The sequence below is a fragment of the Nomascus leucogenys genome, chromosome 14 (assembly GCF_006542625.1).
Source record: "Nomascus leucogenys isolate Asia chromosome 14, Asia_NLE_v1, whole genome shotgun sequence".
NCBI lineage: Eukaryota > Metazoa > Chordata > Mammalia > Primates > Hylobatidae > Nomascus > Nomascus leucogenys.
In genome coordinates, this window is record NC_044394.1 from 42,386,508 (window position 1) to 42,414,131 (window position 27,624).

The 27,624-nt window shown below is 50.4% G+C and overlaps 1 protein-coding gene across 1 annotated transcript in view; it reads left to right on the forward strand.

Annotated features, from left to right (window-relative positions):
• DNAI2 (dynein axonemal intermediate chain 2) overlaps nucleotides 1-25,418 on the forward strand; it is a 31,465-nt gene extending 6,047 nt beyond the window's left edge. Inside the window, exons 4-14 of the mRNA XM_030827436.1 lie at nucleotides 1,728-1,870; nucleotides 3,153-3,266; nucleotides 10,433-10,572; nucleotides 11,756-11,878; nucleotides 15,644-15,867; nucleotides 19,831-19,966; nucleotides 20,591-20,737; nucleotides 22,566-22,793; nucleotides 23,392-23,523; nucleotides 24,686-24,811; nucleotides 25,154-25,418. Of these exons, the coding sequence (XP_030683296.1) occupies nucleotides 1,728-1,870; nucleotides 3,153-3,266; nucleotides 10,433-10,572; nucleotides 11,756-11,878; nucleotides 15,644-15,867; nucleotides 19,831-19,966; nucleotides 20,591-20,737; nucleotides 22,566-22,793; nucleotides 23,392-23,523; nucleotides 24,686-24,781 (1,483 nt within the window). The 3' untranslated portion in view covers nucleotides 24,782-24,811; nucleotides 25,154-25,418. The remainder of the gene's footprint in view (nucleotides 1-1,727; nucleotides 1,871-3,152; nucleotides 3,267-10,432; nucleotides 10,573-11,755; nucleotides 11,879-15,643; nucleotides 15,868-19,830; nucleotides 19,967-20,590; nucleotides 20,738-22,565; nucleotides 22,794-23,391; nucleotides 23,524-24,685; nucleotides 24,812-25,153) is intronic.
• The last annotated feature ends 2,206 nt before the right edge of the window (nucleotides 25,419-27,624 follow it).

Genomic DNA, 27,624 nt, shown 5'->3' on the forward strand with positions numbered 1-27,624 from the left:
CCGGGAGGCGGAGTTGCAGTGAGCCGAGATGGCGCCATTGCACTCCAGCCTGGGCAATGCAGCAAGACTGTGTCTCAAAAAAAAAAAAAAAAAAAGTGCAACTTCTTGTGTGCTGATATGGAGTCATTTCCAGGATTCAGTATGTGAAAACCAAACCAAAACAAAGCTGGTGCAGAACAGTGTGTGCAGAGTGCCACTTTTTGTGGCAGTCCCCAACTTAAACCATTTTTTGACTTTGCAAGGGTGCGAAAGCAATACAAATCCAGTAGAAACCGTACTTCAAGTAGCCATACAACCAATCTGTTTTTCACTCTCAGTACAGTATTCAGAAAATTACATGAGCTGTTCACCTCTTTATTATAAAATAAGCTTTGTGCTAGGTGATTTTGCCCAACTATAGGCTAATATAAGTGTTCTGGGCATGTAGGCTCGACTACCACGTGATGCTGGGTAGGTTAGCTGCATTCAATGCATTTTCAGCTCCTGATTACTTCCAACTTACTATGGGTTTATCAGATGTAGCCAACATCATTAGTCAAGGAGCATCTGCATATGTGCATAAATATATGCATATGTGTATGTGTGTATATATATGTATATGTATGTTTACATGCCTGATGTGAGGAGAATATCTGTGATTTTGGACTTCCGGCATCTGGAACTGTGACAGAATCAATTTCTGTTATTTGAAGTCACCCAGTTTGTGGGACCTCGTTGCAGCAGCCCCAGGAATGGAATACCCCATCCCAGAGCACCTTTGTAGGGTGCACAAAAGAAGCTGATAGGAAGGAAAGCTTGGGAACAGGGATGGGGAGAGGACTGGGGAAGAAGGACTCCTTGGCCTAGAAGTCTGGTGGAACGGGTTGCGGAAAGTGGGTGGAAGTGAGAAAGACCGTGCTCTGTGGCCTCGGTTTTGACCATGAAGAAAAAGCAAGGCCATCCAATCAGATGAGTGGAGATGAGCAGGAGGCTGGAATAGAGCAGGGGAGGTGCTGGGGGAATGTGGAGAGGAAGCCTCTGGACCTGGGGCAGGGGTCAGACCTTGGGTCTGGATGATGCAGGACTAGGGGAGTGAAAGGGGTTTTGGAAATGACTTGCCTCAGATCCCAACTCTGGGGAATTCATTTCACTACCACGACTGACTTGGGGCCTGGGAAGTACCTAGCCCAGTCCCAGCACAGCAAGAAAGGACTCTTTTCTGAGGCAGGGCTGACTCATGGTGTGCAAGCAGGGCCAATGGCTATCAGCAAGGGGTGTGCAGGAGAGGGCATTGGTGGGGCAGAGGCTGCCCTTCCTGTTGCCCTCCAGCCCTGCTGGGCTCTGACCTCGTATATGGACCACCCGAGCAGGGTGATGCATTAGAAATCATCCGAGGGGCTGGGTGTGGTGGCTCATGCCTATAATCTTAGCACTTTGGGAGGCCCAGGTGGGCATATCATCTGAGGTCAGGAGTTTGAGACCAGCCTAGGAAACATGGTGAAACCCTGTCTCTACTAAAAATACAAAAATTAGCTGGGCGTGGTGGCGCGTGCCTGTAATCCCAGCTACTCGGGAGGCTGAGGCAGGAGAATCGTTTGAACCCAGGAGGCAGAAGTTGCAGTGAGCCGAGATTATGCCACTGCCTGGGGGACAGAGCAAGACTCCATCTGACAAAAAAAAAAAAAAAAAAAGGGAGAAATTGGGGAGCCTCACATCCAGCCTTCTGCTCTCTTCCCTCTCATCTGCAGGGACCCCCAGGAAATCAAGAGGGCTGCCACGCACCTTTCCTGGCACCCCGATGGCAACAGGAAGTTGGCAGTGGCATACTCCTGCTTGGATTTTCAGCGGGCACCTGTGGGCATGAGCAGCGATTCATACATCTGGGACCTGGGTGAGAAGCAGCGGGGTCCTGGTGGCCTGGGAGGGCTGAGGGCTGGGACCATCACAAGCGGACGAGTGGGAGGGAGGGGCAGGAGGTCAAGGACACTCACGGGGTTGGTGCCTCAAGGGAAGGGCCCACAGTCGAGGAAGAAGCCACTCTTCTCCTTCCTCCCTTGTCTGATTTTAGGCAGAGCCAAGCAGAGTCAAATCAGAAGCAGGAAACCCCTTCCAATTCCAGATTCTTAGTTCAAGGCATGAAGACCCGACCCCATGGGATCTCAATTCTTAGCTCCTAACAGCATATCAGGCCAGGCGCGGTGGCCCATGCCTGTAATCCCAGCACTTTGGGAGGCCAAGGCAGGCGGATCACCTGAAGTTAGGAGTTCAAGACTAGCCTGGCTAACATGATAAAACCCTGTCTCTACTAAAAATACAAAAATTAGCTTTGCTTGGTGGTGGGTGCCTCTAATCCCAGCTACTTGGGAGACTGAGGCAGGAGAATCGCTTGAACCCAGGAGTCAGAGGTTGCAGTGAGCCAAGATCATGCCACTGCACTCCATCCTGGGCAACAGAGTGAGACTCTATCTCAACAACAACAACAAGAAAGAGTGCCCAGCAGACTGAGAAGGGACTGAAGGGGCGGAGGAATGGAACTTGTGCCTTTGTCCCGTCTGTCCTGACACTTGCCTGTAATTCATGGCCTGCAGGGGCAGCGTGTCCCTTTATTAGCACAAACTATTGTCTACAGAAGGGTTGGCAAGACACAGGCAGGGACAGGGTGGTGGTGGCTTCACACTCTCCAGCTTCCCTTCATTGTCAGCATTATTAAAATAAACATGTAGGTGCCAGGCACAGAGCTAACGCCCAACACTCCAACAGCTCAGTGAGTTCTGGCAGCAGCCCCATGGGGTGGACTCCATCATTATCTGCAGTCCACAGACCTGGTTCAAAGAAACTGGCAGAGAGTTGACTTTATGTAAAAACTTTAGTATCAAAACCTCATTTGACACCAAACCTGGGCACTGGACTAGAAATATAATTATCACACACATATGCACACCCCAATCCTGTTCACCAAAAATAAAAACCATTAGCAAAGCCCCTAGGGTCAATAATGCCAGATTCTGGCCAAGGTGGACAAGGGGGTGCAGCCTGGGGAAAGACTGGAGGGGCTTCCAGGCTTCCCCCTCTGCCACCTTGCCCCTGCCACCCACACGCAGGAGGGGTGAAACTGGTTGATCCTGTCCTTTTCTTTCCGGGCCTGGTGGGATAATTTTTTTTGTGCTTTATAGAAAACCCCAGCAAGCCTGAACTTGCTCTGAAGCCATCGTCTCCACTCATGACCTTGGAGTTCAACCCCAAAGATTCCCACGTGCTTCTGGGTGGCTGCTACAATGGACAAATAGGTAAGGAGGCACCCAGGCTTTTTTTTTTTTTTTTTTCTTTTTTTTTTAGACGGAATTTCACTCGTTGCCCAGGCTGGAGTGCAGTGGCACAATTTCAGCTCACTGCAACCTCCACCTCCTGGGTTCAAGCGATTCTCTTGCCTCAGCTTCCTGAGTCTCTGGGATTACAGGTGCCCACCACCATGCCCAGCTAATTTTTTTATTATTTTTAGTAGAGACGGGGTCTTGCCATGTTGGCCAGGCTGGTCTCGCACTCCTGACCACAGGTAATTCACCCACCTGGGCCTCCCAAAGTGCTGGGATTACAGGTGTGAGCCACTGCGCCTGGCCAGGACCCAGGTTCATAGTCAGAGCCAATCCTGCTGCTGTAGGGCAGAGCCCACATGGCAGCCTGGGCTTGGCCATAGAAGACTAAGTGGGGTGAGGGCCTCCCACAGCTGACCAACTACAGACACGGGTGAGGCAGGTTTGGCTGACACCTCAGCAGTGTCTCCTGTTATTACTGTAAGTCTAAAATTAGCTCAAAATAAACAGTTTTTAAAAACTATAGTTCAAGTAAAATCAGAGAATATTTGACTAGGGGCCGCCATAAAGGGATGATGAGAGCATTGGGGAGCCCCATTTTGGGAGAGGCAGTCTGGGAAACCTGCATGCTAACGGATATGGGTAATACTGGCCTTATAGAAAGAGTTGGGAAGTGTTCCCTTCTGGAAGTTTGTGAATAATTGGTATTAATTCTTTTTTTTTTTTTTTTTTTTTTTTTGAGATGGAGTCTTGCTCTGTCACCCAGGCTGGAGTGCAGTGGTGCAGTCTCAGCTCACTGCAGCCTCCACCTCTCGGATTCAAGTGATTCTCCTGCCTCAGCCTCCTGAGTAACTGGGACTATAGGCTCATGCCACCACGCCTGGCTAATTTTTGTCTTTTTTAAGTAGAGTTAGGGTTTCACCATGTTGGCCAGACGGGTCTCAAATTCCTGACCTCAAGTGATCCTCCCTCCTTAGCCTTCCAAAGTGCTGGGATTACTGGCATGAGCCACCATGCCTGGCCGGTATTAATTCTTGAAATGTTTGGTAGAACTCATCAGTGAAGCCGTCTGGTCCCTTTTCTTTACTGGAAGCTTAAAAGTTACAATTCAGTCCGTTTACTTGTTATAGATCCTCTTCACATTTTCTGTTTCTTCTTTAATTGGTTTTGGTAGTTTCTGTCTTTCTAGGAACTTTTCCATTTCATCAAGTTGTCTAGTCTGTTGACATACAATTGTTCACAGTATTCCCTTATAATCATTTTCTTTTTCTTTTTTTTTTTTTTTTTTTTTTTTTTTTTTTGAGACAGAGTCTTACTCTGTCACCCAGGCTGGAGTGCAGTGGCATGATCTCAGCTCACTGCAACCTCTGCCTCCTGGGTTCAAGCGATTTTCCTGCCTCAGCCTCCTGAGTAGCGGGGATTGCAGGTGCATGCCACCATGCCTAGCTAATTTTTGTATTTTTGGAGAGATGAGGTTTTACCATGTTGGCCAGGCTGATCTCGAACTCCTGGCCTCAAGTGATATGCTCACCTCGGCCTCCCAAAATACTGGGATTACAGGCGTGAGCCACTGCGTCCAGCCTGGATCATGGTTTTTTCCTTTTAATCTATTCTGTCAATCTCTGGTTTTAAGTGGAGAGTTTAATCTATTTACATTAATTTAATTACTGATAAAGTTTACATCTGCCTTTTTTGCTTTTTTTCTATATGTCTTAAATCTTTTTGTTCTTTCTCCATAACTTCCTTCTTTTGTGTCACATATTTTCTAGTGTACCATTTTAATTCCCTTATCATTTTCTTTTTTTTCTTTTCTTTTTTTTTTAGAGACAAGGTCTCACTCTGTCACTCAAGCTGGAGTGCATGCCGTGATCATAGCTCACTGCAGCCTCAAACTCCTGGGCTCAAGCAATCCTCCCACCACAGCCTCCTGAGTAGCTGGGACAACAGGTGCGCATCACCACACCCAGCTACTTTTTTATTTTTTAATTTTTGTAGAGATGGGGTCTTGCTATGTTACCCAGGCTGGTCTTGAACTCCTGGCCTCAAGCAATTCTCCCACCTTGGCCTCCCAAAGTGCTGGGATTTCAGGCATGAGCCACCACACCCAACTTCAGCTCTTGATCTTATTGATGATCCCGTGTATGTGATGAGTCATTTTACTCTTGCTGCTTTCAAGAGACTCTGGCTTCAGCTTTGATTATAATGTTTCTAGGTATGGATATCTTTGAGTTTACCCACTTGGAATTCATTGAGTTTCTTGGATGTGTGGATTTAAAAAAAAAATCAAATATGGAATATTTACAACTATCGTTTATTTAAATATTCTTTCCTACCCTTTCTCTCTCTCCTCTCCTTCTGTGACTTCCATTACGTGTATGTTGGCATGCTTGATGGTGTCCTATAGGTCTTTAGACTCTGTTTTTCTTTGTTCTCTTTTCTTTCTATTCCTCAGACTACATAATCTCAATTGACCCATCTTCACGTTCAATGAGTCTTCTGCCTGCTCAAATATGCCATCCTGCAGCTTCTCTACTATATTTTTATTTTGGTTAATGACTCCAGAATTTCTATTTTGTTCTTTCTTTTAAAAACAATTTCTGTCTTGTTCAGATGTGGTGGCTCGTGCCTGTAATCCTAGCACTTTGGGAGGCTGAGGTAGGTGGATTACCTGAACTCAGGAGTTCAAGACCAGCGTGGGCAACATGGTCAAACCCCGTCTCTACTAAAAAAAAAAAAAAAAAAAAAAAACAAAAAAATCAGCCAGGTGTGGTGGAGTGCGCCTGCAATCTCAGCTACTTGGGAGGCTGAGGCAAGAGAATTACTTGAACCCAGGAGGGAGAGGTTGCAGAAAGCTGAGATTGTGCCACTGCACTCCAGGCTGGGCAACAAAGTGAAACTCTGTCTTCAAAAATAATAATGATAATAATTTTTGTCTATTTGTATTTTTTATTTGGTGAGATATCATCTCATGCTTTTCTTTAGTTCTTTTGATGTGACTTCCTTTAGTTCTTTGAACATGTTTAACATAGCTGATGTGAGGCCTTTGTCTAGTTAGTCCAATATCTGGGCTTCTTGGGGACAATCTCTATTTATTGCTTTTTTATTCCTGTGTTTGGGCCATACATTTGTATTTCTTGGCATGTCTTATAATTTTTTTTATTACAAACTATACTTTTTGTATGATTTAATGTGGCAACTTTGCAGATCAGATTGACATACCTCCCAGAGTTTGTGTTGTTGCTGTTTGTTGTAGTTGTTCTTTGTTTCATTAATGAATTTTCTTAGCTAGTTCTGGAAAGTCTGTATTCTCTGTCACGTGTGACCACTTGTAGTGTCTGCTTAGCTTAGTGATTAGTTAATGATTGAACAAAGGTTTCCTTAATCATTTGTCACCAAAAAATCTCCCCTTCTCTGCTAAGGGACTCTGTGTGCATGTGTGAGCATGTCTTTATATACTCAGCCAGGCAGTTGTCAACTCTGTCTTAGTGTCTGTGCAGAGATGAGGTCAGCCAGAGATAAGAGTTTAGGGCTTTATCGGCTTTCCTGAGCATGACACAGCTCTGGACACACAGCTCTATCCATGCTTGTGACCTTCTAGACTCCCAGGAATATATCAGATCTTTTCAAAGCCCTGTGGACACATCATGCTTCAGCTTTTCCTTTTATTTATTTACTTTTGTTGTTTAAATGTAATAGAGGCTGAGCACAGTGGCTCACATCTGTAATCCTAACACTTTGGGAAGCCGAGGCAGGAGGATCGCCTGAGTTCAGGAGTTTGAAACTAGCCTGGGCAGCATAGTGAGATCTTGCCTCTAAAGAGAGAGAGAGAGAGAGAGCGAGAGGAAGGGGGAAGGAGGGAGGGAGCAAGAGAGAGAGAAAGAAAGAAAATAGGGACGGGGTCTTGCTATGTTGACCAGGTTGGTTGTGAACTCCTGGCCTCAAGCAGTCCTGCCTCAGCCTCCCAAAGTACAGGCGTGAGCCACTGTACCCGGCCCAGCCTTTCCTTTTAAGCTTTTTGGTAGGTCTATTCCTTGCCCCCCCTGTTATCCACTGCCTCAGGAAGCTGCAAAGTTAGTCAGTTGCCTGCAATTACACCCTGATGAAAAGACTTTTCACACCAGGCAAAGGCTGAACCAAGTCAATTACAGCCAACTTTGCAAGAGGAGCCTTATCAGGGAACCACCAGACAGGTCAGATAATGACAATTCTTTGGGCATGAGACTCGAAAGGAGCTCCAGCCTCATTCTGCTCCCTCTTGTGGCGCCAGGCTGCTGTTTTTCATCAGGAGTGCAGAATGTGAATTTTCAAGGCCACCACGGAACTGCAGAGTGTGCGATCTTAACTAGGGCAAGTGAAAATGCCACTGTTTTTACCAAGATTCTGCTGTTTTTCTTGAATAAACATTCTCCCGACTGCCCTAAGCCTCTGGCTAATTTCCAGAGTTCTGAAAAAGTTGATTCTGACCATTTTTGCCAGTTTTCTCACTGCTATTATGGAGAAGAGAATTTTTGGAGGTCCTTACTTCACGAATTTTGCTGATGGCACACCTGGAAAACTGATTTTTGTTTCTTTGAGACGGAGTCTCGCTCTGTCACCCAGGCTGTAGAGCAGTGTCGCGATCTTGGCTCACTGCAAGCTCTGCCTCCCGGGTTCATGCCATTCTCCTGCCTCAGCCTCCCGAGTAGCTGGGACTACAGGTGCCCGCCACCACACCCAGCTAATGTTTTGTATTTTTTTTAGTAGAGACTGGGTTTCACTGTGTTAGCCAGGATGGTCTTGATCTCCTGACCTCGTGATCTGCCTGCCTTGGCCTCCCAAAGTGCTGGGATTACAGGTATGAGCCACCGCGCCCAGATTTTTTTTTTTTTTTTTTTTTTGAGACAGAGTCTTGCTCTGTCACCCAGGCTGGAGTACAGTGGTGCAATCTCAGCTCACTGCCATCTCCGCCTCCTGGGTTCAAGCGATCCTCCTGCCTCAGCCTCCCCAGTGGCTGGTGCATGCCACCATGTGTGGCTTTTTGTATTTTTAATAGAAATGGAGTTTTGCCATGTTGGCCAGGCTGGTCTCAAACTCCTGGCCTGAAGTGATCCACCCACCTTGACCTCCCAAAGTGCTGGGATTACAGGCATGAGCCACCGAGCCCAGCCCAAACTGCTTTTTTTTTAATCTCTAGTGAGATCAGAAGTCACCTGCCTGGACTGGCTCTGAATGTCCCTACCTGCTCTGTTCCCCTAACCCTGGAGTCACCAGACACCCAACCCATGACTACACCCAGGCCGGTCTTGACCCTGGGTGTAAAAAACATTCCCCACTCCTCCCTGCTCTGTATGTTCTTATACTTTTGCTGCTTCTTTGGGAGTGGGAGCCAGGATGGCTGAGAAACTTCTCCTCTGAACTCTCTGTAGTCAGCTGCTTCCTGATGCCCCGATCTCCCTCTCAGACCTGCTGCCTCCTGCCCAGGGAACTTTCAGATTATGGAATAGACCCGGGCTCCCATAAACTTCCCTGCCAAATTATCTGGGTGCCAGAGCTCTAAAAGACTGAAGTGGAGCCACTTTGCCATGATTAATTCAGGAGCCTTGACTCACTCATTCATAACCTCTTTCAGTGGTTTTTCATGCCAGCTCACACCAGCCCAGACTCTGGCACTCCGCTGTTCCAAGAAGGGCCCCTCTAGGGCCATCTGGGACTCAGTGGGACCTACCCTTGAGCACTGCTTTGCCAAAGTAGAACAGGCTTATCTTTTATTTTTATTTTTTGTTTTGTTTTTGAGACAGTCTTGCTTTGTTGCCCAGGCTAGAGTGCAATGGCGTGATCTCGGTTCACTGCAACCTCTGCCTCCCAGGTGTGAGCGATTCTCATGCCTCAGCCTTCTAAGAAGCTGGGATTACAGGTGCCTGCCATCACGCCCAGTTAATCTTTTTGTATTTTTAGTAGAGATGAGGTTTCATCATGTTGGCCAGGCTGGTCTTGAACTCCTCACCTCAAGTGATCCACCCGCCTCAGCCTCCCAAAGTGCTGGGATTACAGGTGTAAGCCACCAGGCCTGGCCTACTTTTATTTTTTGAGACAGGGTCTTGCTCTGTCACCCAGGCTGGAGTGCAGTGGCACGATCATGGCTCACTGCAGCCTAAGTCTCCCAGGCTCAAGCAATTCTCCCACCTCAGCCTCCGGAGTAGCAGGGACTATAGGCATGTGCCACCATGCCCAGCTAGCTTTTAAATTTTTTGTAGAGACAGGGTCTCACTATGTTGCCCAAGCTGCTCTTGGATTCCTGGGCTCAAGCAATCCTTTTGCCTCAGCCTCCTAATGTGCTAGGATTACAAGCATGAGCCACTGTGCTTGGCTGAGCAGGCTTATCTAAGAAAACATATTTCTGGGCCAGCTTAGTTCAGGGCAAATGCCTTGGACTTGGAGAAATACTAAGTCAAAGCTTATGAACTAAGTACTTCTGTTATTTTACAAAACGGCCTTTCCTAGAAACAGCTCTGAGTGACAGGGTGAGCCCTCATTGTGCATTCATGGGAAAATGGAAACTAAATCTAACAGGACAAAGGACAGATAACCTTTCCATCTTTCTTGGCAAAGCACTAATAACAGATCACAGTAAAGGCTAAAGCTCCTCTGTGAGTTTCTTTCCAACAGAGGCAGCAGAGGTACAAAGGATAAGAGGAAATGAGCTAATGCAGCAGAGAGATTCGCCTAAATGGGGCCTTTCCATGTGCTTTTCCCTGCGTTAGGGACTCGGCTCTCCTCTCTCCTGGCTCCCTCCATCCTGAGCTCATCTTCCATCTCAGCTACCTGTCACTTCCTCTAGGAGGCCTTCCCTGACCACCCTCATGTGTTCCCCTGCCACTACACCTGTCCTATCCCCAGAGGCTTGCCCAGGGCCAAGGGTTGGGTAGGGAGTCAATGCCTGGGAGGGCCTCAAGGAACTGAATGAAGCTTGCACTCTGGGAGTCTCTCCACAGAGTCTGTGGGGACTGGTAGGAAACTCAGGCTGATTTGAACCAAGCCCTGTTTCTAGAAAACCACATACCTGCCAAACCGGAAGCAGCAGCCCCCCTCTCTCCCCTGCTCCCTGCCCCAAGGAAGGAATCCTGTGCCCCCCTCCACTCCTTCTTCATCTTCTTCCTCACCAGCCTGCTGGGACACCCGAAAGGGCAGCCTGGTGGCAGAGATATCCACCATTGAATTCAGCCACCGAGACCCTGTGTATGGCACCATCTGGCTGCAGTCGAAGACGGGCACCGAGTGCTTCTCAGCATCCACGGATGGGCAGGTACCCACCAGCCAGACACTGGGGAGGGGAGGGAAGGGAGAGGCAGTAACTGTTCCCTTGTTCTCCATCAGAACCCCTTGGGACATTTCCTTTAACACATTTTATTTTGAGATGGAGTTTCACTCTTGTTGCCTAGGCTGGACTGCAATGGCGCAATCTTGGTTCACTGCAACCTCTGCCTCCCGGGTTCAAGCAATTCTCCTGCCTCAGCCTCCCAAGTAGCTGGGATTACAGGCGCCTGCCACTATGCCTGGCTAATTTTTTATTTTTAGTAGAGATGGTGCTTCACTATGTTGGCCAGGCTGGTCTCGAACTCTGACCTTAAGTGATCCACCCACCTTGGCCTCCCAAAGTGCTGGGATTACAGGCATGAGCCACTGTGCCCAGCCTAACACTTTATTTTTAAGTTGAGTAGTGATAATACATGCCCACGGAACAGAATCTAAAAGTGCAAAAAAGAAAATGCCTTCCTCTCACCTCTGCCTGCACCTCCTCCCCTCCCTTCCTCTCCTATGTCTGCCTTCGGAGCTAGTCTCTGCATATGCAAGGAAACACGCCTCTCTCTTCTTCACTCTTTTTGCACACTTTACACACTATTCTGTACTCGATGTTTTTCATTGTGTGCACCTTGGAGATAGTTTCATATTTCATACACCGCTGCCCCATGCCTATTAATAACTGCATCCTGTGGGTGTACCATAATTTATATGTGGATTCTAATATTTTGTTGCTACCTCCAAAAAAATGTAGCAAAGAGCAACTTTATACACAGATTATTGCACACATGTGGGGATACATCTACAGCAGACATTGCTGGCAGCGGGACTTCTAGGTCAGAGCGCACGTGCATTTTTAACATTGCCGGATATCACTTTATTGCGGGGAGTCTTGGCATCTACAGATTCTTGGCCTTGCACCTGGAGGCTTTGATTCAGTAGGTCGAGGGTGAGGCCTCAGCATCTGGGTTGTATGAAGCTTGCCAGTGACTCTGATGATCAGCCAGGTGTGGGAACTGTGGACAGAACAGCAATCCTCAAAGTGTATTTGGTCCCACGAATTGCCGGGACCTCCATCCTTTGTGGCCCAGTGGCTAACCCCAGGAAGGTGGGGTGAGGGCGGAGAAGGCAAAAGCCAGGGGAAATACAGGGCCTCGAAGTCTCACTGTCTCCCCTCCGCCTGCCAGGTCATGTGGTGGGACATCCGAAAGATGGGCGAGCCCACTGAGGTCATGATCATGGACATCACCAAGAAGGAACAGTTGGAAAATGCCCTGGGGGCCATCTCCCTGGAGTTCGAATCTACTTTGGTGAGTGTCCCTTGCTGTCCCTTCCCCGACTTGCATTGCCAGGGCAGCCAGGGCTAAAGACAGGCCATTGCTAGGATTTCAGGTGCTTGTGGAACCCAGCACCAGCCCAGGGAGGCCAACCTCACTGCAGCCATCCTAGACGTGTGCGGCCTTTACAAAAACTTTCCGGCAGGGGGAAGCAGAGCTTCTCAAAGAAGGACACCATAGTCATCGTGGCACCAAGTCATCTTTTGGCCAGTCGCCCAGCTAAACACAGAGGGCAATCTTTTGACAGAACAATTCCAGAAAAGCCCTGTTTCGTGGTCACGCCCAGGACCAACATCTGGAGGCCTGGACTCCAACCCAGGTCCTGGCCCTGCCTGGCACGGGGTCCCCAGGCTGGTCACCTGTTCTCCTCTGGGGAAAGAAGAGATACTGGAGAGGAAAATGAGGTCAGAGCAGCCTCCTTGGAAAAGCAGAGCACAAGCATGGTCTCGGTGTTCAGCAACTGAGAATGACAAAGAAATATCAAAGTTCAGTTCGGGCAGGGTGGCTCACGCCTGTAATCCCAGCACTTTGGGAGGCCAAGAATTCAAGACCGGTCTGGGTACATAATGAGACCCTCCCCCTGCCCAATCTTTACCAAAAAAAGAAAGAAAGCAAGAGAGGGAGAGAGAGAGAAAAAAAAAGGAAGGAAAAAGGAAGGAAAGAAAGGAAAAGAAAGGAAGAAAAATATAAATATGAGGCCAGGCACGGTGGCTCACACCTGTAATCCCAGCACTTTGGGAGGCTGCGGTGGGAGGATCACTTGAGCCCAGGAGTTCAAGACCAGCCTGGGCAACATAGCAAGACCCTGCCCCTACCTAAGAAAAGAAAAAAAGGGCCGGGCACGGTGGCTCACACCTGTAATCCCAGAACTTTGGGAGGCCAAGGTGGGCAGATCACCTGAGGTTGGGTGTTCGAGACCAGCCTGACCAATATGAATAAACCCAGTCTCTACTACACATACAAAATTAGCCAGGCATGGAGACGCATGCCTGTAATTGCAGCCATTAGGGAGCCTGAGGCAGGAGAATCACTTGAACTCGGGAGGCAGAGGTTGCAGTGAGCCAAGATCGCACCACTGCACTCCAGCCTGGACGACAAGAGTGAAACTCCATCTCAAAAGAACAAAGAAAAGAAAAGAAAAACAGGAAATATCAAAGTTTGAGCATAATGTAAATGTGTTAGAGGAGGGAAGCTTCTAGAAGCAGTAAAGGAAGACTTCCTTGCTAAAGTAAGAAGACAACTTTCCCTTGTTGTTGGCTTTTGGTTTGGGCTGAGTCTTGGTTTATATCTTAGTGCAGCCTAGGCCTGGTTCCCCCTTGGGGGTGTCACTTGTTTGCTTCGGGGTCATGGGCCATCATTCCTAGGGCTTTGGGAGGCTCTGGCCTGGAACATACCTGGGCAATCCTAGCTCAAGGCTGAGAGATGAATGTTGATGGAAGGAGGAGACAATTCAACTGACCCCCTCCCAAGAGGACAACGCACTGGGCATGGAGGTTGGGGTGGCGAGGGCTCAGGAAAACATTTTGTCCCAGAGACGATGCTTTCTAGGTCAAGTGCTAGACATGTGACCACATCACTGCTAGGGCCATCTCCTCCATGCCTGGCCCTTGCAGGGTGCACACTCTGTGCTGGACACTTGTGGCTGCCTGATTTAATAAGCTTGTACAGTCACCTATAACCATCTCATGGAGTAATGTCATTATCCGTACTTGCCAGATACACACGATGAGTCTTCGTGAGATTAGGTTGTGAGTCCTAGTACCTGGTAAAGCTGGGACTCAAACCCAGGGCTCCAACTCTGAGGCCCGGGGTGTCCACCTGCAGCCCACCACGAAGTCTGAGGCCAGAGGCATGATGGGCCACTCAGATCTGGGTGGCCTTTCTCCCTGGCTCACTGACAGGCGGCGTGCAGTCGGCTTGAATACTTTCTTCTCTGGACCTCTCAAGCTTGGTCTTTTCACTTGACACCCACCTTGAAGCTCAGGTTTTTGTTTTGTTTTGTTGACACGTGGTTTTGCTCTGTTGCCCATGCTGGAGTGCAGTTGTGTGATCTCAGCTTACTGCAACATCCACCTCCTGGGCTCAAGCCTCAGCCTCTTGAGTAGCTGGGACCACAGGCACACGCCCATGCCAGGCTAATTTTTTTTTTTTTTTTCGAGACAGAGTCTCACTTTGTTGCCCAGGCTGGTGTGCACTGACATGATCTTGACATGCACTCACTGCAACCCCTGCCTCCCAGGTTCAAGTGATTCTCATGCCTCAGCCACCACACCTGGCCATGTTCTGGGTATTTTCTAGAGATTTTATCTTTATCATTTTAGTAATTTTCTGGTAGAAAAAAACTGCACAATAAAACAATATGTTTTTAAAAAAATAAAAATAAAAAAGCTGGGGGGCCAGGTGCAGTGGCTCAGGTCTGTAATCTCAGCACTTTGGGAAGCTGATGTGTGCAGATCGCTTGAGCTTAGGAGTTTGAGACCACTCTGGACAACAGAGGGAGACTCCATCTCTACAAAAATACAAAAATTAGCCGACCCTGGTGGTGTGTGCTTGTGGTCCTAGTTACGTGGGAGGCTGAGGTGGGAGTATTGCTTCAGCCCAGGAGGTCAAGGATGCAGTGAGCTGAGATCGCACCACTGCACTCCAGCCTGGGCAATGGAGCCAGACTCTGTCTCAATAAATAAATAAATAAACTAGGAATTCTTTTTTGTTTTTTTCTTTTCTTTTTTTTTTTTTTTGAGGTGGGGTCTTGCTCTGTAGGCCAGGCTGGAGTGCAGTGGCATGATCTCGGCTCACTGCAACCTCTGCCTAAGACCTGGGAGTTCTGTAGGGGCAGGTTCACCACCTGCAGAGGACATCTGAGCCCGCTGACAAAGGCCCTCCCCTCAGTGTGCTCCTCCCCTACCTCACTCAGCTGTTCTTTCCATTTGGAATGCTGAGGACACAGCGCCACTGTACGCTCAGGCCCTGCTGGTGGAGGTTGTCCAGTCTAGCCCAGAAGTTAAGACATAGAACAGTAAACACGGAAGGGCATTGCATGATGGAGGGGGTCATGCTCACAGACGCAGAGGGGAGCACTGGACCAGGAGTCAGGAGACCAGCCTTTGTGCATTCAGTCCGCAGTGAAGTGAGTAACTACTGAAGCTCAGTTTGTGGGCGATGGACCCATGTCAGACAAGCTTGCGCCCCTCAAAGAGCTCACCCACCAGCGGTAGGGGGACGAATTACATCACCGACTGCCCGATGGCTTCCTGAGTGCTGGTTGGTCACCTGCTCTGAGTTCTCAGGGACACCAGCCTGGACAATGCTATGACAAATGTCACTGTCATGCCAGGGAAGGCTCTGCCCATCCCATGAGTGATCTGGGTGGGCCACCCTGCGTCCCCTCCCTAGGTCTTCTTTACTCTCTCTGTAAACATTCAGGATCTTTATGGCCAAATGCATTGAGGACACAGTGATGCTCTGCAGAGGGGGCTAGTGATGTGACAACCCTCCAGGACTGGAGGAGCCAGGGAGGGCTTCATTCAGCACAGGCTCCTTGAGTAGCTTCCAAAAAGGTGGGGTCTGAGGAGCCCGGGAAGAGTGGGGACAGCTCTCCAGGAGGGGCCACAGCCCTTGCCGAGGCTTGATCTGAGGGCCTTTCTAGCGCCTGCAGACCCCCAAGCAAGCTTCTGTCCATGCCCACTAATCCTAGAGTTGATGGTTCAGGGAGCCTTCCCCTCGTCACTCTTTCCACAGCCCACCAAGTTCATGGTGGGGACCGAGCAGGGCATTGTCATCTCCTGCAACCGCAAGGCCAAGACGTCAGCTGAGAAGATTGTGTGTACCTTCCCAGGCCATCATGGCCCCATCTATGCCCTCCAGAGAAACCCCTTCCACCCGAAGAACTTCCTGACGGTTGGTGACTGGACAGCCCGCATTTGGTCTGAAGACAGCCGGGAATCGTCCATCATGTGTACCAAGTAAGAGGCGATGCTGGGGACGGGAGGGGATGCAGGGGACAGGAGGGGATGGAGGGAGCCCAGCTGGGCCCCAGAGAGTCCCGAGCCTCCATATGTAAAATGGAGAAAAACCCTTCCACAAACATCCGAGCTCGTGTTAGCAAGTGACTTACTTCAGCCACTCCACAAAGTGATAAGCTTCAAACCACTCAGTTACGAAAAATAATGGCCATGGCTTAATTTTATTTCCTTTTTTTTTTTTTTTTGAGACAGTCTCAATTCCCCAGACTGAGTGCAGTGGCGTGAGCTCGGCTCACTGCAGCCTCCGCCTCCCAGGTTCAAGTGACTCTCCTGTCTCAGCCTCCTGAGTAGCTGGGACTATAAGCACCTGCCACCACGCCCAACTAATTTTTGTATTTTTAGTAGAGATGGGGTTTCGCCACGTTGGCCAGGCTGGTCTTGAACTCCTGACCTCAGGTGATCCGATCCGCCCACCTCGGCTTCCCAAAGCGTTGGGATTACAGGTGTGAGCCACTGCATCTGGCTGGCTTAATTTCCATAATCCTCAAAATACCCCCAGGAGGAGGCAGCATTGCTCTTCTCATCTCATTTTTCATGTTAGGGAACTGGGCTACAGAGAGGCCAAGCCGCTTGCTCCTGCTCTCCCAGCTAGTGAGGAGCCGAGCTGGGGTGTGAACTCAGGAAGCTTGGCTGGGAAATGCGGGTGCCTTGGCATGATTCAGCAATGCGGCATAGCCTGTCTTGCTCAGTGCCCACTCCTCCGAGGGGAGCAAGAGACAGGGAGCTTGAGACAGAGCTATGAGCACAATGGTTAGACCAGAGAAGAGAAGCTTGGACTGTCACATCCCCGTCCGTTCTCCTTAGGGCCCATTTACCTTGTCTAAAAGTGCCCTTTCTCCTCCTCCCCTTCATCTCCTAATTTAGGTAATAAGCCCTGAATGCCAACAACCCCCTTGAGTCATTCACCACCGAGCACTGCCATGTGTATTGTGCATTGCATGTATAAATAAATTCCTTTTTTCTCTTGCTAAAAAAAACATCCTGGGCTTCCTTTCCTGCCCACAGAACCACAGACTCCTGCAATGTCGATGCCACCATCAACCCTAATGAGCATCTTTGGTTCCAGTGCTTCCCACAACTGGTTGCATTAGAATATCTTGGGAGGAGTTTTTGTTTGTTTGTTAAAACGTTTTTGAGATGGAGTCTTACTCTGTCACCCAGGCTGGAGTGCAATGGCGCGATCTCAGCTCACTGCAACCTCTGCCTCCCGAGTTCAAGCGATTCTCCTGCCTCATCCTCCTGAGTAGCTGGGATTACAGGCGCACGCCAGCACACCCGGCTAATTTTTGTATTTTTAGTAGAGATGGAGTTTCACCATGTTGGCCAGGCTGGTCTCAAACTCCTGACCTCAGATGATTCGCCCACCTCAGCCTCCCAAAGTGCTGGAATTACAGGCATGAGCCACTGTGCCTGGCGGAGGAGTGATTTTTTAAAATCCAGATTCTCAGCCCCAACCCTGGGGGTACTAACAGAGAATCTTGGGCTTAGCCCAGGAATGGGCTTGTTAAGGAGCTCCCCGGGGCTTGTGACTCAGCCAGTCCTTGCTTTGGGAGCAGAAACCTGGTTCGATGTCCTCATTCTACAGGGGTGGGAACGCTGGCAGAGAAGGGCAGTGCATTGTTCCAGGCCTCATAGCAAGTAGGGGGTTCCCAGTAGATGTGAAGCCCTTCACAGGCTTTAGGAGCCTTCCCAATGTCTTCAGGCCCTGCAGGCTGCCAGGGCTGTGTGAAAGGAGCAGTGAGGGCAGGGTGTCGAGCACAGCACCCATAGGCCTTTTGCAGGGCTGGTTCCTAGAGGGATTTGGTGGACCTGTGTCCCAGAACCTGGGTCTCCCTTGTCCTCCTCCTGTATGGGTTAAACAAATTTAGCAAATAAGAATATTTGGCACTGGGCCAGGTGTGGTGGGCTCATGCCTGTAATCCCAGCACTTTGGGAGGCTGAGGCGGGATGATCACTTGAGGTCAGGAGTTCAAGACGAGCCTGGCCAATATGGTGAAACCCCGTCTCTAATAAAAATACAAAAAATCAGCTGGGCTTGGTGGCACATGCCTGTAATCCCAGATATTTATGAGGCTGAAACAGGAGAATCACTTGAACCTGGAAATTGGAGGTTGCAGTGAACCGAGATCATGCCACTGCACTCCAGCCTGGATGACAGAGTGAGACTCAGTCTTAAAAAAAAAGAGGGCTGGGCAGGATGGCTCATGCCTGTAATCCCAGCACTTTGGGAGGCCGAGGCAGGTGGATTACCTGAGGTCAGGAGTTCAAGACAGGCCGAGATTGCGCCACTGCACTCCAGCCTGGGCGACAGAGTGAGACTCTGTCTCAAAAAAAAATAATATTTGGCACTTAGTTAAATCTGAAGTTAAAAATATATATATATTTTTTAGTATAAGTATGTCCCATGCAATATTTGGTATATACTTATACTAAAAATTATTCATTGTCCAAAAATCTCCAGATCTTTTTTTTTTTTTGAGATGAAATCTCTTTGTTGCCCAGGCTGGAGTGCAGTGGCACGATCTTGGCTTACTACAACCTTCAGCTCCTGGGTTCAAGCAATTCTCCTGCCTCAGCCTCCTGAGTAGCTGGGATTACAGGCGCCCACCACCACCCCTGGATAATTTTTGTATTTTTAGTAGAGGCAGGGTTCTGCCATGTTGGCCAGGCTGATCTCAAACTCCTGACCTCATGTGATCCACCGTCCTCGGCCTCCCAAAGTCCTGGGATTACAGGCATGAGCCACCATGCCCTGCCCAGATCCTTTCTCTAGTCTTGATCATTTCTCCCACTGTGGTCTGTCAACACACTCCATTTACAAAGGTGACTGGGAAATGTAGTCTCTTCCTTGCCCACCAGGGGCCCAGCTACAACTATATTGCAATGGAGGAAGGGAGAGGAGGTCTGCGTGAAAATCTGAAGGCTCCACTGTGTGTGTGTCTCTTTTTAAAAAATGTTCCATCTTCACTGAATAAGCTCTTGAAAATCCAGATGAAACCAAGTAGGAAGTGACACTCTCCTTATCTCAGTGGTAGCAGCTTTTCTGGGTATGTCCTTCCTCTGACTCCCATCCGTGAGTCCCAGGGCTGGGACCAGGTCCAGCAACACATGCCTGCTGCCTGGAGTTAGCAGCAGAGAAATGCCAGTGGCCAGCCCACGGGAAGGACTGTGCCCAGTGCCCTTTATTTGAGACAGGGTCTCACTCTGTTGCCCAGGCTGGAGTACAGTGGCACAAACATGGCTCACTGCAGCCTCGACCTCCTGGGCTCAAGCGATCCTCCCATCTCAGCCACCAGAGGAGCTGGGGCCACAGGTGCTCACCACCACACCCGGCTAATTTTTTTATTTTTTGTAGAAACAGGGTCTTGCCATGTTGTCCAGGCTGGTCTCAAAATCCTGGCTTCAAGCAATCCTCCTGCCTTGGCCTCCCAAAGTGCTGGGATTACAGGCACATGACCAGCCCAGAGCCCTTTAAAGAACAGCCTGTCAGACACCTGAGGTCAAGAGTTTGAGATCAGCCTGGCCAACATGGTGAAACCCCATCTCTAGTAAAAATATTAGCTGGGTGTGGTGACAGGCACCAGTAATCCTAGTTACTCGGGAGGCTGAGACAGGAGAATTGCTTGAACCCGGGAGGCGGAGGTTGCAGTGAGCCGACATCGTACTACTGCACTCCAGCCTGGGCAACAAAGCAAGACTGTCTCAAATAAAAAAAAAAAAAAAAAAAAAAGCAACCTGTGAGCTGTGGGTGAGTGAGGTCAGCACAGCTAGAAGTCAGACACAAGGAAGAACTTCCTGCCTAGCAAGACTCTGAGAGCCTGGAGCCTAGAAGGGACCAAGCAAGCCGAGCTGTAGCTCAGAAGCCTCTGTCCCTCCAACTATGATGTGGGCTACCTCCTACAGGTACCACATGGCTTACCTCACTGATGCTGCCTGGAGCCCCGTGAGGCCAGCCGTTTTCTTTACCACCAAGATGGACGGAACCCTGGATATCTGGGACTTCATGTTCAAGCAGTGCGATCCCACCCTCCGCCTGAAGGTCACGCGCATGTCCTCCCTGTGCATCCAGGTCCTTAGGGAGCCAGGCCCTGGCGTGGGTGTGAGTGTGGGGTGCTGTGAGCACGTGTGCAGTGTGTGGCCAGGTGTGTTTGGGCCTCTGTGGGGGGGCCATGTGCAGGCTGACTGCAGCGATTGCTTTGGAGTGTGTGCTCCTACAAAGGTTAAGGGGCCTGGGGGACTTGGCACCCTGGTGGCACAACAGAACCACCTGGGGGAAATTCAAAAAGAAACAGAAGCAGGTACCTGGCATCTCCTGCCCACAGGCCGATTCCTTCAGAGCCACTGGGGGTTGGCTGCTGGACCTTCCCCTTCATGTCAGGGTGGCCAGAGCTGAGCCCCACTGGCTGGGGCCATGGAAGGGTGGGGGCGTTGGGGAACCACAGAGTGACTGTGAGGCAGAACTGAAGGGGTGGGACGGGAGATGAGGCAGGGAAGCCAGGGGCCTTGACAGCCAGTCTCCGAGTTTGAACTTCATCTTGTGGGGCAGAGGTATCCCCGAGGATGTTTGAATAGGGCCAAGTGGCTGAGCCTCCCCAGGGGCCAGTTAATCACACACGTAACTTTGCTCCTCTCTCTACCTGGGTCTGCCTGGCCCCTTCAATAGGTGTGTGATGAGGCCCTCTTCTGCCTCCGAGTGCAGGACAATGGGCGTCTCATCGCCTGCGGCTCCCGGCTGGGGACAACCACCCTGCTGGAGGTCTCGCCTGGGCTCTCTACCCTCCAGAGGAATGAGAAGAACATAGCCTCTTCCGTAAGCGCCGGTTGGCTGGGAAGAAACTCTCCAGCATGTCCTGGCCTGGCCCCACAGTAGAGCAGGCTAGTCAGACAAATAGATGGCCTCGCCTTCCAACCCCCAGGACATAGGTGCACATTTTGGGGGAGGCAGTGTGGTGTCCTGACTTGGGCTGCATAAATAGGTATTGGTGTGTCCATTTGCCCTTGCTCAACTGCTGGGTAAGTCACTTCACTCTCCAGGATTCAGTTTTTTACCTGCAAATCAAAGAGGTTTCACTTGGTCAGTTTGTCTAGTTTCAAATAACTTTTTTTTTTTTTTTTTTTGTGGAACCTTTCCAATGAAGGCTTAGTATTTTATCGTATTATATTGTATTTTAATTTAATTATTTTTATTTATTTATTTATTTTTGAGACAAAGTCACACTCTGTTGCCCAGGCTGGAGTACAATGGCAAGATCTAGGCTCACTGCAATCTCTGCTTCCCAGGTTCAAGTGATTCTCCTGCCTCAGCCTCCGGAGTACCTGGGATTACAGGTGCACACCACCATGCCCAGCTAATTTTTGTATTTTTAATAGAGACGGGATCTCACCATATTGGCCAGGCTGGTCTTGAACTCTTGGCCTTAAGATGATCTGCCCACCCTGGCCTCTAAAGGTGCTAGGATTATAGGCGTGAGCCACCATGCCCAGCCTGATTATTTTATTTATTTTTATCAATTTATTTTATTTTATTTCATTTGGAGACAGGGTCTTGCTTTGTTGCCCAGGCTGGAGTGCAGTGGCACAATCATGGCCCACTGCAGCCTCCACCTCCCAGGCTGAATCAGTCCTCCCACCTCAGCCTCCTGAGTTGCTGGGACCACAGGCATGCACCACCATGCCTGGCTCATTTTTTAATTTTTTGTAGAGACAGGGTCTCCTTATGTTGCCCAGGCTGTTCTCAAACTCCAGGGCTCAAGCAATCCTCCCACCTCAGCCTCCCGAACTGCTGGGATTATAGGTGTGAGCCACCACGCCCAGCCTGAAGACTTAGTAGAATGCCAACAGAGAAGCCAGATGGAAGGGGACTTGAAGAGGGGGACTGAGATCTATTCCTACATCCTTTCCCCAGTGGACAGCCCTGCAGGCAACCCCCCAGAACCATGGGGAACACTGTGGAATTGAAAACCCCTAGTGCTAGGACAGGGTTTGGTGGCTCATGCCTGTAATCCCAGCACTTTGGGAGGCCGCGGCTGGCAGATCACCTGAGGTCAGGAGTTTCAGACCAGCCTGACCAACATGGAGAAACCCTGTCTCTACTAAAAATAGAAAATTAGCCAGGCATGGTGGCACATGCCTGTAATCCCAGCTCCTCAAGAGGCTGAGGCAGGAGAATTGCTTGAACCTGGGAGGCAGAGTTTGCAGTGAGCCAAGATCGTGCCATTACACTCCAGCCTGGGCAACAAGAGTGAAACTGTCTCAAAAACAAAACAAAAAAGGAAAACCCCTAGTGCTGAGGCCTGGCGAGCCTCCTGGCTCTGCCCGAGACTGGGATCTCACCATTGAGCTGGTCCTTGTTGGGCCAAAGCTGCCATATTTCATAGCTCCAAAGGGTGCTCTTCTGTCTGTGGTCCTGGAACTCCACGCTTCTTGGCATTGAGTAACTCAGTGTCCCTGCTGCAGCCTTCCAACCCCAATATTCAGCCCTCCTTCCTTGACACCAGCCCTGGGTACGGACCCCTACAGTACAGGGACTGTATGGAGAGCAAGGAGAGCTCAGCAGAAGCCCCACCTGGACCCTGCACTGGAGTCACTTGCCATCCTGCCCTCTCCCCACTGGGCTCTCTCTGTCCCTGTGTGCCCAGATGTTTGAGCGTGAGACCCGGCGAGAGAAGATCCTGGAGGCCAGGCACCGGGAGATGCGGCTGAAGGAGAAGGGCAAGGCAGAGGGCAGAGACAAGGAGCAGACAAGTGAGGAGCTGGCTGTAGACCTGGAGGCGCTGGTCAGCAAGGCCGAGGAGGAGTTCTTCGACATCATCTTCGCAGAGCTGAAGAAGAAGGAGGCAGACGCCATAAAGCTGAAGCCCGTGCCTGTAGGGGCCTGGACAGGGGTTGGGTGGATTGGGGACTGGGCGGGACACATGGCACTTGGGTTCTGCTTCTGCTTGCTGACTTCCTGGGTGACCTCGAGCAAGTAGCCTTACCTGCTAGACCTTAATTTATTCACCTGGCAAGTGGGAAGAATTATTCCCTTCCTTCCAAAGAATCCTAAGTCTCCAAACAGACTTCAGGCTCCTTACAGGCAGGAACCATACTCCATGTCTCCTTGTATCCTCCCCTCCCCCCAGAAAAGGCACATCTTGAACATGCATGTTGAGTGACTGAAAGAGGGAACATGTGTGTTGAGTGACTGAACAAGGGTCCTAGAGGTAAGTGAGCTGTCAGAGAGGAATGGGTCTTGAGACCCCTGGACGGAAGGGCTGTGACATTCGCGGTGTGCACGTCATGCTGGCTTACCCAGGTTTGGTGTGAGGAGTATGACCTGTGGTCAGCTCATCTGCCCATGGCCCCAGCTCTAAAGCACTTTCTAGCTGTATCACCTGAGCTGGTCACTTCACTTCTGGCTTCCTTCATTTCCATCTGGAAAATGAGGAGATGTTGCTATAAAGATGGTGTCTGGTCACCTTCCAGGCCCTCTTTTGTACCAGCGGAGAGAGGAAGAAAAGACATTGTCTGTCTGGGTCACCTCCTTTAGGCCCCACAGATAAGATGCCAAGATATGAAAGAGCCAAAGAGCAGCATGGAAGGGAAAAGAAACGGCGGGTATATGCCAGGATTTACCCTTGTAGGCAAGACTGGCTGCAGACTTGGGGAATGAGGGCACTGCAAAATGAAAATGTGAGGGCCCTTGTTTAAAAAGTATTAAGAATTTTAAAACGGTGACAATAGAGCATTAAACCAAGTGTGGGCCCTGCTGAGACAGGGTCCAGTGTATCTGCACAGAGCTCCCACGCATGATGCCTGCTTGAAAAAGAGCTGTATGGCAAGTTCTTTGTCCCTGATAGAGTGGACAGAGGGAAGGATGGTGCATGAGCACACAGGGAAGATAACTGGTTCCATCTTGTGACTTCTTCCCTCTTCTGCCCCCCTCCCCCTGGGTCTAAAGCTGTGATTTCCACAGATGCATTTCGCATTTGAGAGTGCTTGGTTATGAGATGTTTTCTTCTCACATTGGGTAATACAGGTGGGACAGAGAGCTCCCTCCACTTCTGGTGGAGGCAAAACTAGAATCCTGGATTCTGATGCCTAGTCCAGGGCTCCTCCCACTCACCACTCCTGGCCTATCCAGCCCTGCAGAAGGCAAAGATGACACTGGCCACCTTTTACAATGCAATGGTGGCTGGCAGGCACCATGCTTTGTGACATATGTCCCAAAACGTGCTCCTCACCATGGCTTGAACATTCTACATGAAGAAGTTGAGCCTTGGAAGGGGTTCAGGTTCACAGAACTTGGCCCCTTCCTCCTCCTGCCTGCCACACTTACTGTCTCTCTCTCAGTCTGCCGTTGGCCCAAAACGCTGGTGGTCACAAAGTACCGCGTGGTACTGAAGCCGTTTTACATAGGCTGGGTCTTTATGCCCACTATTTCTAATCCTGGCCACAGCCTGCAAGGTGTCCTGTCCTCTCTATGGGTGAGGGAGCCAAGGAGACTCAGGAGGAGCTAGCCCGAGGCCTCCCAGTCTGCATGTGGCAGAAGCCAAGCGTGTACCCAAGTCTGCCAGATGCCCCCAGCTCTGCCCACCTTCGGCACCGTCTGGGCCCTCACCAGCCACAGAGCTGGCTGGCACCATGGGTTCCAGGGTGCTCAGCGACCCAGGCTTCAGCCATTTGGCTGCTTTGGGCCTCGTGGGGTTCACATCCCAGGGAAGTGGGGAAGGCCTGCCCCCTACCAACACCAACACTTCTGTGCTGTCTTCCCCTGCAGCAGCAACCAAGTCCAGAGGAAGACCAGGCGGTGGAGGAGGAAGAGGAAGCAGCAGGGGAAGAAGGGGATGAAGAAGTGGAAGAAGACTTAGCCTAGAAGTCAGCCTTCGACTGCGGCGCTGTCCCGGTGTGCCTTCCTTTCCCACCTCTTGGTATTGCCCTGCTCTCACAAGTGGGGGGCTCAACTCCCCCTTAAAGCAGCACTGGATGATGGGTGGGGAGCATCGGGCCCTGACTTCTCACCCCCTGCAAATCACTAGCCCCCACTGACTCACTGGGCACTGAGTCCTGAGCCACCTCTTGGAGGGAGGGAAGGGGCAGGGCTTGTCCCGGAGCTGGCTGCCCCATTGTCTCAGCCACCCTGAGCCCACCCCAAGGCCGAGGCCACCTTAGTCCTAGCCCTGGATGTTTCCTGGGATTCAGCTTCTCACAGGCTCCCCAGCAATCATTTTTGTTTGTAATCTTGCAGACCCTCAACCAGACTTGCATGGCCAGGGCGGGGCCTCTCCTCCATGATCGACCCTCCTCGTCCACCTACAAATCAGGAACAGAAAGTCTGTCCACTTTGAAAATACCTTTCCAGGCAGCTCCCTGACCATTTGGACACATTGCCACGACAGGAGCCTCCAAGTATGTGGGAGGGGACGGGCGGGACGAGCTTGGCTGTTCTGCTGCACCTGAACGCTTTCTGTTATCCTAATTTTTGTAAAATTAAATGAATCATAACAATGCCACGAGTTAGTACATGTGATGCATCCTGCACCCAGAGCCTGTCACGTAATCTCGTGTAGTTCATTCACGACATCCCTGAAACTGTGTGCTCCTATCATCTTTATACTACACAGGAGGTTCCAGGAGCGGTACAGGAACGTGCCCATGTCTCAGAACTCGTGACAGGGCAAAGCAGGGACGGGAGCCCAGGCAGCTCATTCCTGACCCTGCATGGTCATCAACTGTGGGCCAGATGCTGCGCAGGCCTCTCGGGGACTCCAGGGTGGGAAGTGGGCTGCCCTGAGGGTGCCCTGAAACCACAGCTCAACAGAGCAGTCAGCGACCATTACCAGAGACATCGGGAGGTTGAGAGGGCACCTCAGTGCCAACCTTGCATGAGGAACAATGCCCTGACCATCATCATCCTGTGGATGGCAGGTGACCTTTGCAGGGACCCAAAGAGCCCTTGAAAAATACCTGCGTTGGTCAGGTGTCGTGGCTCACGCCTGTAATCTGAGCACTTTAGGAGGCCAAGACAGGAGGATTACTTGAGCCCAGGAGTCAAGGAGGATCACTTGAGACCAACTTGGACAGCACAGTGAGACCCCCATCTCTAATTTAGAAAAAGAAAGAAAAATGCCCATGTTAAGAATCTCCTTGGCTGGGTGCAGTGGCTCACACCTGTAATCCCAGTACTTTGGGAGGCCAAGGTGGGAGGATCGCTTAAGCCCAGGAGTTTGAGACCAGCGTGGGCAACATGGGGAAATCCCATCTCTATAAAAAATACAAAAATTAGCCTGGTGTGGTGGCACACCCCTGTAATTCCAGCTACTCAGGAGGCTGAGGTGGGAAGACCACTTGACCCAGGAGCTCGAGACTACTGTGAGCCACAATCGCACCACTGCCCTCCAGCCTGGGCAACAGAGCAAGGCCCTGTCTTGAAAATAAAATAAAATGGCCAGGCTTGGTGGCTCATGCCTGTAATCCCAGCATTTTGGGGGGCTGAGGCAGGTGGATCACCTGAGGTCAGGAGTTCAAGACTAGCCTGGCCAAAATGGTGAAACCCCGTCTCTACTAAAAATACAAAAAACTTAGCCAGGCTTAACGGTGCACACCTGTAGTCCCAGCTACCCGGGAGGCTGAGGCAGGAGGATTGCTTGAACCTGGGAGGCAGAGGCTGCAGTGAGCCGAGATCATGCCATTGCACTCCAGCCTGGGTGATAAGAGTGAAACTCCATCTCAAAAATAAATAAATAAAATAATCTCTTTGAGGAGGGACCCAGGGCCAGCTGCCCCCCGTACTCAAAGAGAGAAATGGAACTGTCTACTGTGGTTAACCTTGATAAAAACAGTAATCTCAGGTTATGCGGAGTGCTTGATCTTCACAAGTGCCCCAGGAGTGATCTCACATTTCAATCCCCACGTTATGGATGTGGCAGGCGAGACAGAGAGAGGGAGTAACTTGCTGAGTCCAATGGGAGTGGGTGGCAGAGCTGGGACTTCAGCCCAGAGTCACAGCCCTACAGCTTACGCCATGCACACTGCACTCCCAGGACCTGGGTAAGAGGAGTGGGCTGGGCCATTCCAGCATCAGACAGAGGGGGCCATGAGGCAGGCCCCCTCACTGAGCAGGGGCACATGGAGCCTCAGTGCCGTCCTCAGGAACACCCTGCCTAGAGCAGTGATTCTCTACTGGGGAAGACTTTGCCCCCAATAGGACATCTGTCAATGTCTGGGGACAATTGGTGAGGGGAGTGCTTCTGGCATTGAGTGGGTAGAGACAGGGACCCTGCTCAGCATCCTGCACACAGGACAGCCCCCTACGTTTTGGACAGTGGAGTCATGGTAGAGAGGCCCAATTTAGAGAAAAATCTACCCAAATGGAGTGTCCCAAGAGAAAGTACGGGCTCTGCACACACTAACCTGAGCACACTGAAGACCCCTGTGAGAGGCTGGCACCATGAGCTCGAAGGCAGGAGGACCTTCTTTCGCTGAACTGGAATTTTGACCTTTGGCTTGTGCCTGCAAAAGGAGGCTGCCTGCTGGAGTCAGCAGGTCCCTCATGGGTGCAGAGAACGCCACTGGGCAGGCACAGCATTTGAAGAGGCATTTGAGGAGTGGCCGTGGAAAAGGAGAGGAGAGCCCCGCAGATGGCACCTGGCAAAGGGCAACACGAGCTCAGTGGGTGCGGTGCCAATGCTGCCAACCCATATGATGACCTTCACTGAC